Here is a 12,500-nt window from a genome sequence, read left to right on the forward strand (position 1 = left end):
TCTGTGTCTCTTTGTCTCTTTGTCTCTCTGTCTCTCTGTCTCTTTGTCTGTCTGCCTCTCTGTCTCTCTGTCTCTCTGTCTCTCTGTGTCTCTGTCTCTCTGTGTCTCTGTCTCTCTGTCTCTCTGTCTGTCTCTCTGTCTCTCTGTCTCTCTTTGTCTCTTTGTCTCTTTGTCTCTCTGTCTCTCTGCCTCTCTGTCTCTCTGTCTCTCTGTCTCTCTGTGTATCTGTCTCTCTGTCTCTCTGCCTCTCTGTCTCTCTGTGTCTCTGTCTATCTGTCTCTCTGCCTCTCTGTCTGTCTCTCTGTCTCTCTGTGTCTCTGTCTCTCTGTCTCTCTGTCTCTCTGTCTGTCTCTCTGTCTCTCTGTCTGTCTCTCTGTGTCTCTGTCTCTCTGTCTCTCTGCCTCTCTGTCTCTCTGTCTCTCTGTCTCTCTGTCTCTCTGCCTCTCTGTGTCTCTTTGTCTCTTTGTCTCTCTGTCTCTCTGTGTCTCTGTGTCTCTTTGTCTCTTTGTCTCTCTGTCTCTCTGTCTCTCTGTGTCTCTGTGTCTCTTTGTCTCTTTGTCTCTCTGTCTCTCTGTCTCTCTGTGTCTCTGTCTCTCTGTCTCTCTGTGTCTCTGTGTCTCTCTGTGTCTCTGTCTCTCTGTGTCTCTGTCTCTCTCCAATTCAGTTCAAATCAAAGGGGCTTCATTAGCTTACAAAGTCATACGAATTGTGCTTTTGCTGTCGGAAATACATATAATAGGCGTATCTATCTATCTATTTATCTATCTATTTATCTATCTATCTATCTATCTATCTATCTATCTATCTATCTATCTATCTATCTATCTATCTATCTGCCTATTATTTCTCCCTGCCTCTGGGATTTACATCTTTTAATTCAATTGCTTGTTTATTTTGCCTCTTTCTTTGTATCGTATTCAATACATTACGCCGACACTAACCTTGTGTCACCAGACTTTCCACCTCGGAGGAAAGCCTGGTATTGGTTATTAAACGGCCCATGTGATCCGCTCTACTGCGCCGCTTTGTTTTGGTTTCCCCTGTTAGCATTTACATTCTGAATGGAGTATAACTACTGTGTGTGTGTGTGTGTGTGTGTGTGTGTGTGTGTGTGTGTGTGTATGTGTGTGTGTGTGTGTGTGTGTGTGTGTGTCTCTCAGACATGCTGGCCATCGGGGATCCCAACCAGTCGACCATCCTGGCCGTGTCTATCTCTGGAGGAATCGTTCTGCTCATCTTCCTCGTGGCATGCTTCATCATCAGTGGAAGGTAAGGTCTGTCTGTCTGTCTGTCTGTCTGTCTGTCTGTCTGTCTGTCTGTCTGTCTGTCTGTCTGTCTGTCTGTCTGTCTGTCTGTCTGATAACCGGAAGCGCCATGAAGGACGGCCGCATTCGTACACGCTCCGTAACATCGCAACGTTTTTCCATCTTTTTAGTATTTTTTAGCCTTCTCTTTTTTCTGGCCTTCTGTTGCTCTCTTGTTTTTGATCTCCTTCCCACCTGCCCCCCACCCTCTTCTTCTCCCCCCCCCCTCTTCTTTCTATGGAAACTAACGTTGCGATGGGAACGATGTACAAAAAAGAATTTCACCCACTTTTTTACCTTGTAAACCTGTGATGTGACAATAAAACTGATTCTGATTCTGATTCTGTCTTCCTCCTGCTGAGGAGTGGATGCTGGGTCTTGTTTCAGTGACATGTGACATGTACACTAGTGATGAAACATTTGACGCCTATGCGTGCACGCGTGCGTGCTTGAGTGCGTGCGTGCGTGCGTGCGCATGCGTGTGTGTGTGTGCATGTGTGTTTGTGTGCGTGCGTGCTCATTGAACACACACTGAATCTGTTTGCAACAAACTAAACACACTGAAGTCACTGTTGTTAGTTGGTTCATGAAGATGATTGTATGTACAGTATTTATAGAGACATTTTGAGAGAAAATTTGGCTTTTATAAATCCTATATTACTGAACAAAACCAGCTTCATTTTGTTGTGATCACGTGATTTCTGGGTGTACTCCTCTTGGGTGATCCTGGGATCATTCACAGGCTGCGGAAGAGCGCCCCCTTCGAAAAACCACTGTAAAAACACAAATCTTGTCATTCTCGCCATTGGCGGTGTTAGCCATTGCAAAATGGTGGCAGTCAAAGAGTTAAGAGGCTGAGGATGGATGGATGGATGGATGGATCTATTGAAGAAGAAGAAGAGCGTGGAACATTGAATGAGATCATGGTGTGAAGGCCTGTGGAACGTTGCTCCACATTGAACACTGAGCTGTGAAGGTGAAGTGGTTCTATTGTAAATGTGTGTGAACTTGACTTTGAGCTTTTAGTGAAGTGTGTCTTTGTCTGATCAGTGCCTGTTATAGTACCATGAGGAGAGGAGAGGAGAGGAGAGGAGAGGAGAGGAGAGGAGGGGAGAGGAGAGGAGAGGAGAGGGGAGAGGAGAGGAGAGGAGAGGAGAGGAGGGGAGAGGAGAGGAGAGGAGAGGAGAGGAGAGGAGAGGAGAGGAGAGGAGGGGAGATGACAACCATGTTTGATTATTTTGCCTCCAAATGAATGTTTATCAGATATGTACCCACACTAATTGACGTACAGTACACACACACACACACACACACACACACACACACACACACACACACACACACACACACACACACACACACACACACACACACACACACACACACACACACACACACACACACACACACACACAGGTCTGTAAAAACATTAGTATTGATTGAGGTGATTGCCTATCAGGCTGAGTGCATTGACTCTGAGGGATCTAATCAGTGCAGACTGACACACACACCCCCACACACACACACACACACACACACACACACACACACACACACACACACACACACACACACACACACACACACACACACACACACACACACACATTGTGTATTGAATGTTTACATGGAGAACTAAGCCTGAAAACGCTGTTGCCGTCTAAACAGAATGAAGGAACATCTCTTTCTCTAGAGATCGTTGTCGCCTAAACAGGGCCTAAATGTCCGATCCTAACCCCTAAACCTAACCTCTAAATCAGGGGTCTTCAACGTGTTTCGGGCACAGGACCCCCCAGCTGAGACAGAGAAGAAGCAGGGACCACCACTATATTGTGTTCTTTTTTCGGTCTGCTCTTTCTTCCCCTCTACACCTATACCTCTTTGCCAAAAAATAGCAGATCTACAAGCTCACAACGCCTCGCGCTGCGAGGCGTTGTGAGCTTGTAGATCGGCTATTTTTGGCTAAAGTTCTCCTCAGAAAAAGGGATGCTAGTAATGTAAAGAATATCACACAAAGATTTGCCGGCCCCCACTGTAGTAACCCTGAGGACCCCCTGTTGAAGACCCCTGCTCTAAATGTTTAATCCTAATCCAAACTGGAACATTTCCTCATCTCTGAACTCCTCAAATATTAGGAACCATAAAACAACTCTTTTATCTTGTGAGGAACCAGGAAAAGTGGTCCTAACAAAATGTCTATTTCTCACATTCTACTATTTTTTGGACATTTGGTCCTCACAACTATAGTAATACACACACACACACACACACACACACACACACACACACACACACACACACACACACACACACACACACACACACACACACACACACACACACACACACGTTAATGAGAAAGCACACATGAACACACGTTTGTTTTTCATTTGCATGAAAAACAAATAATTTAATTCAGCAAACACAGCGTGCGTAATATAATATAATATAATATAATATAACACTGGATTAAAGTGCTGCTAAGGTGATAGACAGACAAGCTGTTATGCACACACACACACACGCACGCACGCACGCACGCACGCACGCACGCACGCACGCACGCACGCACGCACGCACGCACGCACGCACGCACGCACGCACGCACACACACACACACACACACACAGCTAATCAGGTTTCACAGGCAGCTGAGGTGTTAACTAGGTTTTACAGGCAGGTCGATATACTGCCATCAATTACTGCTCTCTCTCGCTCTTTCTCTCGCTGTGTGTGTGTGTGTGTGTGTGTGTGAGAGAGAGATTGGTGGCTGAGGTAAGGGTTGGGAGATCAAATACAAAGACAGCTGTGTTCATCCTCTGAGTGCTATACGGACGTATTCCATTTATACTCTCTCAGAGTTACAGACCCTTAAGGGGTGTTTGATACTGAATTAATATCAACTCTCCATGACCTCCTTTATTATCATCGCACAACTTTGTAATGTTGTTTTTGCTCGGTGTTTCATACCAGCGTTACAATATTATTCCCTGGCTTCTTCTGTCAGGTCAAGTAAGTCCAAAGAAAAATGAATTAACCACCAGTTATTACCAAGGATGTAGGAGAGTGTGTTGTGTAACATCAGCTCAGCTCAAACAAAGGGAAGAATTGTCACCTTGAATTCCATTATGCTGAAAGCCACTGAGTCAACATTGTAAAAGCAATATATTTGATTTGCCAACAGTAGTCTCTTCATCCTTTAAAAAAGAGAGTTAAATTCCCTCATAGTGACAGGTTCGGATCCTTCTGCAAAACAAACCAAGCATATTTAAAAGCCTTTTATTTTATTTTATTTTGTTTGCCTAATTCCTTTCTTACTTTGGTAATCACCATCTGAACTGTGTTTTTTGTCTGTACAGTATGTTGATTTTGTTGACTAGAACTATGACGTAAAATCTTGGTGGACTACCTTGCTTCACTTAAATCACTTAAATGATCTATTCTGTTGTACCACATTGACGCACAGGGAGACTTATCTCGACAATGCGACGCATTGTGAGCTTGTAGATCGGCTATTTTCAAATGGCCGAAATGTCTATAGGCCCTTGGCCTTCTGGCTCAGATCTCTCTCTCTCTCTCTCTCTCTCTCTCTCTCTCTCTCTCTCTCTCTCTCTCTCTCTCTCTCTCTCTCTCTCTCTCTCTCTCTCACCCCCTCCTGGCTAGCTAGCCGGTGGTCATGCTTCATAAACAGAGTGATTTGGAGCCCCGGTCTGTTCCGTCTTGTTCCTCGTTTAACAGAGTGCTGTTCTGCTGTCGTTACCGCCGGAGAGAAACATGAAAAATACACAAACCTCCTCAGAAACACAGCCGCTGCGCTGACAAATCACACCGCTTATTGCTGTGTGTGTGTGTGTGTGTGTGTGTGTGTGTGTGTGTGTGTGTGTGTGTGTGTGTGTGTGTGTGTGTGTGTGTGTGTGTTACTACTCATGAGGACCACATTTCCGCACAAGCATAGAAGAATATCAGAATTAGACATTGTGAGGAACCATTTTCCTACGTAGTTCCCACGTAGTTGCGCGCTGGAGTCATGCACCGTAAAATGGCAGATCTACAAAACAATTGTAAACATGGCATCCATAAAATTGCCATCCCGAATTGTTGATGTCCTCCCAAGTGTAGTAATTACAAACCTGTTTGTGTGGCTCCCTTATTTAAAGTCCCACATGTATTCTGCGCTGGGTTTTGTCCTCATATGTAGACGTTAATAACTGTATCCGTCTTTGACACTCGGGTGAAACTTTGATCCATAATTTTGTGGGGTTTATTTTCAGTGGAGGAGACAGGTAAACTGTGGGCAGGCCACAGCGGCGTGGCTATCCTTACCCCAATTATTAAAGTAATAACTTGGGCACTCAGGTTGGCAAAATATACCAGAATTGGTACTGTACCCGTCGGCCCTTTCAGAACCCTGTATTCCTTTGTGTTATGTTTGGGACGACGGTATCCCTGACCTCACACTAACCTCCTAACGTTGGGGATTAGCGGACTCTATCCCGGGTCCTTTGAAAGTCAATAACCTTCTTCCGTTCTCCCACTGGTACCCTAACTCTGGTTCTCTGCATGTCTGTCTGTGTGTCCATGCCTTCACACACACTACACTACACTACGCTACGCTACGCTATGCTACACACCCCCTACACTACACACACACTACATCTGTTGTCGTCTGAAGCATTTGGCGGTGGGGGGGGGGGTTGTGGGGGGGGGGTGTGAAGGAACGCAATCTGTTAAAGCAAGGCTCATAAAACGTTGAAATAATGGTTTGCCGTCCGCAAACCATGGTGAGCGTTGAGGCGTTGCTCCCCTCACGTGCTGTCTGTCTGTCTGTCTGTCTGTCTGTCTGTCTGTCTGTCTGTCTGTCTGTCTGCCTGCCTGCCTGTCTGTCTGTCTACCATAATGCATTATACTATATCCACAAATTTCACATTTCCGTATACTCTCCAACAGATGGGGAGATTAAATATGCCTGTATACTTTCTGTGGATGATTTTCAGACAGACAGACAGACAGACAGACAGACAGACAGACAGGCAGACAGGCAGACAGACAGACAGACAGACGCTCCCAGCAGTAACAGAGTCGTTTAATAACAGCAGTAAAACGACAGATAAACACAGAGAAAGGACAATGAACACAATCTGTTCACATTTAATCATGTTTTTATGGAAGGAGACACAAGCCAACAGAACCAAAGCAGCATCAGGAAGAGAATAAAGCACAAAGGAACGCTGTGCTTGCAGCTCATCATTAAGGCACCATCTATACTTTGTCGCGCACCACAAAGTAGCAGATCTACAAGCTCACAACGCGTCGCACTGCGAAGCGTTGTGAGCTTATTGATCTGCTATTTTTTGCCGTTTGTAAATGACAGCAGGCTTAAAGGGCAAGACCACTGTGGTAGAGGTTTACCTTGCCATGATGAGTAAAATCAACAGGAAGTTAACATTTTTATATATTAAACAAACAGTAGTGGGTTTGGTGATGTTCTATATTGTCTGAATCAACTTTGTTTACGTTTGTTTATGAGCTAAAAGAGTGACTTTGAGAGTTGTTTCACCGTACAATGTAAGTCAATTAGGAGCATATTTAGAATTATCAATTTCTAATCAATGGAGCATTTTTTATTTTATTTCTTGTCCACCTTTGGAGTTACACCATGGCACGGTTGCCCTTTAACACATTGTGTGCCAGAGGTTTATGAAAATAGGGTACATCTAGTGCCACCATATCTTCCATCCACTTACGTAGATATGTTTCATGCTGTAGAAGCCCCGACGCGGACGTGCATGTAAACAAAGCGTGCGTGCGAGACGGCGGAGGGTCCCGACTAACGCCTGGAACAATAATATTTCTAACGCGATCCTCCATTGCAGAGTGATCGCCGATCGAAAACGGCTCACTTCCACCACGTTGAAAAGAAATGGAGATATTAAGCTTTTCGTCAAGGAGTTAACATTGGAGAGGCCGACCGGAAGCATTTTTGACATGGATCCACATCCGGCCTCTCCTTCTTAGAGACTCCTTGGATGATCGCAAAGTTTCGTTAGAGCGCCCCCACGTGGGAAAAAAACATTTTTTAAAAAATGGGCCAAAATCGGTGCGGCATTTTTTAAAAAATGGGCCAAAATCGGTGCGGACCGTTTATGGCATTCAATGTGTTAAGTCAGTGTGCCAGTGGAAGAAAGTGAGTAAAGACAGTTAATATTAATCAGTTCTTGTAACTCAGAAAATTCCCCATTTTATCAATTCAGAGAAAACAAAAACAAAGAAAGTGACTGCGTGCGTGCGTGCGTGTGTGTGTGTGTGTGTGTGTGTGATGGTCCGCTAAGCCGTGGGGGTGTGGCTTGTTGTGCAGGATGTCTTCAGTATCTTCCAGTCAGAGTAATGCAGCTAGAGCTGCTGCTGCAGGTGCAGCTAGCCTGCGTGGTTAGCACGTTAGCTGGCATGCGAATGAGAACACGATCCCATGGGATTGATCACATGACCTATAAACATCACATTCATCCCCAAACTGTGTCTCACTGGGGAGTGGAAAGGATGGGTCCAGGGGGGTGACCGCTCTTCATCCACAGTGATTTACAGTTAGCAAGAACAACACCAGATAATAAGTCAGATGCATAGAAATAGTAATCTAGGATGATAGGTAAACCAAGAACCTATCATCATCATCAGTCTAACTGTAGAATATCACACAAAAAACAATCATCTTTACATTGAGACTATATACAATAAGATGTCAGGTCAACAATGACCTGACATCTGTCTACATCAGGGGTCTTCAACAGGGGGTCCGGGACCCCTAGGGGGTCCTCAGCGTTACTACAGGGGGTCCGCCAAATTTTTGTGTGATATGATTTATTTTTCCGCATTAACCACTTGAACCCTATAGCATCCCTATTCTGAGGAGAACTTTAGCCAAAAATAGCAGATCTCCAAGCTCACAACGCCTCGCGCTGCGAGGCGTTGTGAGCTTGTAGATCGGCTATTTTTGGCAAAGAGGTGTAGGTGTAGATGGAAAAAAGAGCAGACCAAGTAAAAAAAAAGGTTCATGTGAAACACAATTTTATACAATATAGAGTAGGGGGTCCCTGCTTCATCTCTCTCTCAGCTAGGGGGTCCTTGGCCTGTAAAGGTTGAAGACCCCTGGTCTACATAACATGTTATCTACATAAACCTGTAAGGTCGTGGAGGCTAGGCACACACCCACAGGCACACACCCACAGGCACACACCCACAGGCACACACCCACAGGCCCACACCCACAGGCACACACCCACAGGCCCACACCCACAGGCACACACCCACAGGCCCACACCCACAGGCACACACAAACACGACTGTTGTATTAAAAAAAAGGAATGTTTCTTCATTTGAACTTCTTAAAGTCCAACTTTAACAGGTGTGTATGGTGGGTGAATTATTGGGTGAGTTGTTTGTGTGGGTGAAGTGTTTTACATCACGTCTGGTTGGCACACAGCTGTGTGTTCTGTCTGTAATTCTGTTTTCAGTCTGTTCATTAAGGATCCTCAGTTATTCACCATAATGTCTCTTTACGTTTTTTTCTGTACGGAATTTGCCTTGAGAAATGTTAATATCTGATGATTTCTGAAACGTATTTTCTTTTAAAATATGTTTGTTTTTTTATTTTATTTATATTGTACAAAATATGAAAGTTTTGCATGTGTTAAACACAAACACTGTAAATATGTATCTGACTTTTTAAATTATTTATGGACCTGTGTGCACACATCTAACAGGGATATACCCCCCCCACACACACACACACACACACACACACACACACACACACACACACACACACACACACACACACACACACACACACACACACACACACACACAGACGCACACACACACACACAGACACACACAGACACGATGCCCTCATCATATAAAATGTGGTGTAGTAAAGTAATTAGGGGAATTATAGTTTCACACTGATATGTTCCCTGATATAAAGATACACTTCACTTAATGATGATGATGATGATGATGATGAGCACTCTTCCTCTCCCTCCACACCGTAGAATGTGGAGCGTTGTTTTACATCAGACGGTGAGTAAATGGACCCCTAGGGACCCCTAGGGGTCCCTAGGGGTCCATTTACTCACCGTGTGATGCAAACCAACGCTCATGAATTCTCAGGGTAAATCGTCTCCTGTTTGACCTTTTCTACCGCGTTGTAAACATTCTGTTGCATTACGGCAATTACTGTACCCTCAGCCTGCTACCTTTCCTACTCTCCTTTCCTTGTTTCCTTCCCTCCCCCCCTCTCTCTCTCTCTCTCTCTCTCTCTCTCTCTCTCTCTCTCTCTCTCTCTCTCTCTGTGTCTCTCGTCCTGTAGCACTCAGTGTAATGAAATGTTTTTAAACAGGGTGTTAATGAAACACAGACATGTTTATTATCAGACATAACTCTTAGCGTCTCTAATCATTTAGCCTTCCTAATAATTAGCCGCTGGCTGAGTACATCTTTTTACACCGCCGGTCAGAGAGCAGTGCTGGGCGAGCTGGACCCACGCCAGAGAGAGAGAGAATACACTGTAGCAAGGGAGGAAGAAAGAGAGAGAGAAAGAAAGAAAGAAAGAAGGGGAGCTGCTGTTAGTCTTGTAGTGTGTGATTACAGTATATAGGCCTACAGTATGAACAGATTGTGTAAAATGAACACATTTCAACAGCAAGGCATTTAAAACATGAAGGAGCTTCACATGTTCAGACGCAACATTAAAGGTCCTTACACACCGGGGCGAATTCTTCATGCTAATAAATACGTTATTTTTTTAAACCTTATAAAGTCAATGCAAGCGTCCACATCAGTTTCGCGAAGCGAAAAAGCGTCTTTTAATTATTCGGAACGAGTCCGAATTTTGCGTATATTCGCATATTCGCCGGTGTGTAAGGACCTTTACACATAGAAACCCATACGAGACATTTAACCCTTTAACACCGGGAACGCATCATTTTAGATGTCTGTGGCTATTCAGAAAAATCAGATCTACAAGCTCAACAATTGTGCAAATATTTGAATATATATTTGTTAAAGCGAACATTTTAACTCAAATCTTTTGGGGGGGATTCTACAAATGTCTTCTAAATACAAACAGTTTTTATTGTTTTTTTAAACATATGTAACTGTATATCAGTGGTTCTGAAATGTCAAGGACCACCAACATGATATGATACATGGACCACTAACATGATATGATACAAGGACCACCAACATGATATGATACAAGGACCACTAACATGATATGGAATAGTAGACCAACATCACCATGAGTAATGATGACACACCGTGTGTGTGTGTGTGTGTTGTGTGTGTGTGTGTGTGTGTGTGTGTGTGTGTGTGTGTGTGTGTGTGTGTGTGTGTGTGTGTGTGTGTGTGTGTGTGTGTGTGTGTGTGTGTGTGTGTGTGCGTGCGTGCGTGCGTGCGTGCGCGTGCGTGCGTGTGTGTGTTGGACATGACCCTCAGTGACCTCAGTGTGTCATTGAGTGTATCATTTCTCCTCTATCCTGTAATCCTATAAAGAATGTCTGTAGCGCTTTGAGCTAACCTAGCCTAGCGCACTTTATTAGCCTGCTCCCCCACTTACATTAGTCCAAGGTTGCACACACACACACACACACACACACACACACACACACACACACACACACACACACGTTTTTTTCCACCGTACTCTGTGTGTGTGTGTGTTGTGTGTGTGTTGTGTGTTGTGTGTGTGTGTAATAACATTTATAAATATAAACAACTGTTTTTACATAGATCCGCCCGCTACAGTGATTGGTTGATTGGTTGATTGGTTGGTTGGTTGGTTGGTTGGTTTGTTGGTTGATTGGTTGTTTGAATAACTTTATTAGTCATACATGTAAACATCAGGAGGTACAGTCAGACATTTAGCGCTAAAAGGAGAAAACTGAAGAGTCCTGGGGATTTGTTTCTATAGTGATTCTATTGTAGTGTGTTGTGTCCTCTCCCGTTTTATCCTCATGTGTTGTGTGTTGTGTTGTGTTGTGTTGTGTTGTGTTGTGTTGTGTGTAGTTAGCTGCCCTCTCACTCACCCCCCCCCCTCTCTCTCTCTTGCTCTCTCAGTCTCTATTGTTACCTCTCCTTCCTCGCTCGATTTTTTCCTCCATCTGATTGTCTGCTGGTTAGTATGCAAGGATGGATGAATCCTATTGTGTGTTCCTGCCTGTCAGCAATACCTGTCTGTCTGTCTGTCTGTCTGTCTGTCTGTCTGTCTGTCTGTCTGTCTCTCTCTCTCTCTCTCCTCTCTCTTCTCTCTCTCTCTCTTCTCTCTTCTCTCACTCTCTCTCTCTCTCTCTCTCTCTCACACACAGAATGGCCTACTGGAGGAACATGGATGGTTGGATGATAAAGAAATAACAGAAAAAGACTCTTGAGATAAAAGGGGGGCTGTAGAGACACACACACACACACACACACACACCACACACACACACACACACACACACACACACACACACACACACACACACACACACACACACACACACACACACACACACACACCACACAGATGTAATATATGGTGTAGGCAGTGTGAAAGAGGCTGCCGGTAGCAGAATGACAAATGGGTGTCGGCTGACAGAGTATTATATTAAAAAAGTAAATTGATATGCAAATGAGCAGCGCATGGCTTCTGGAGGACAAGGATAGGCCTGGTGTTCCTATTGGAGTGGAACAGAGAGAGAGAGAGAGAGAGAGGAACAGAGAGAGAGAGAGAGAGAGAGAGAGAGAGAGAGAGAGAGAGAGAGAGAGAGAGAGAGAGAGAGAGAGAGAGAGAGAGAGAGGAGAGAGAGAGAGAGAGAGAGAGAGAGAGAGAGAGGTGTGACACTGATATCGCTTTCTATTTGTGAGTGAGCATGCTTGCGTGCATGTGTATGTGCGTGCGTGCGTGCATGTTTGTGAGTGTGTGTGTGTGTGTGTGTGTGTGTATCTATTCGCATGGTTCACACATATATGCAAACATGCATGTGTGTCGTATCAAAGGTGCAGACGTGTGCACATTGTGTGAACACTTCTGCATACGTACTGTATGTGAACTATAAGAGCAGACACAGTGTTTACCTTAAAGAGGATAAAAGAGGAGTGGAACAGTCTCATGGTGACAGACAGACATGTGGTGACAGACAGACAGACAGACATGTCGTG

The 12,500-nt window shown here is 44.5% G+C and overlaps 1 protein-coding gene across 1 annotated transcript in view; it reads left to right on the forward strand.

Moving 5' to 3' along the window:
* The window catches only part of LOC308092829 (ephrin type-A receptor 3-like), a gene marked incomplete at its 5' end in the record, with an annotated part of 150,267 nt that overhangs the window by 115,363 nt on the left and 22,404 nt on the right, over window positions 1-12,500 (forward strand). The window contains 1 exon segment of the mRNA XM_080438928.1: window positions 1,161-1,269. Within this exon segment, the coding sequence (XP_080295054.1) occupies window positions 1,161-1,269 (109 nt within the window).

This window comes from Gymnoscopelus braueri, assembly GCF_963280865.1.
Source record: "Gymnoscopelus braueri genome assembly, chromosome: 10".
In the NCBI taxonomy this organism is placed as follows: Eukaryota; Metazoa; Chordata; class Actinopteri; order Myctophiformes; family Myctophidae; genus Gymnoscopelus; species Gymnoscopelus braueri.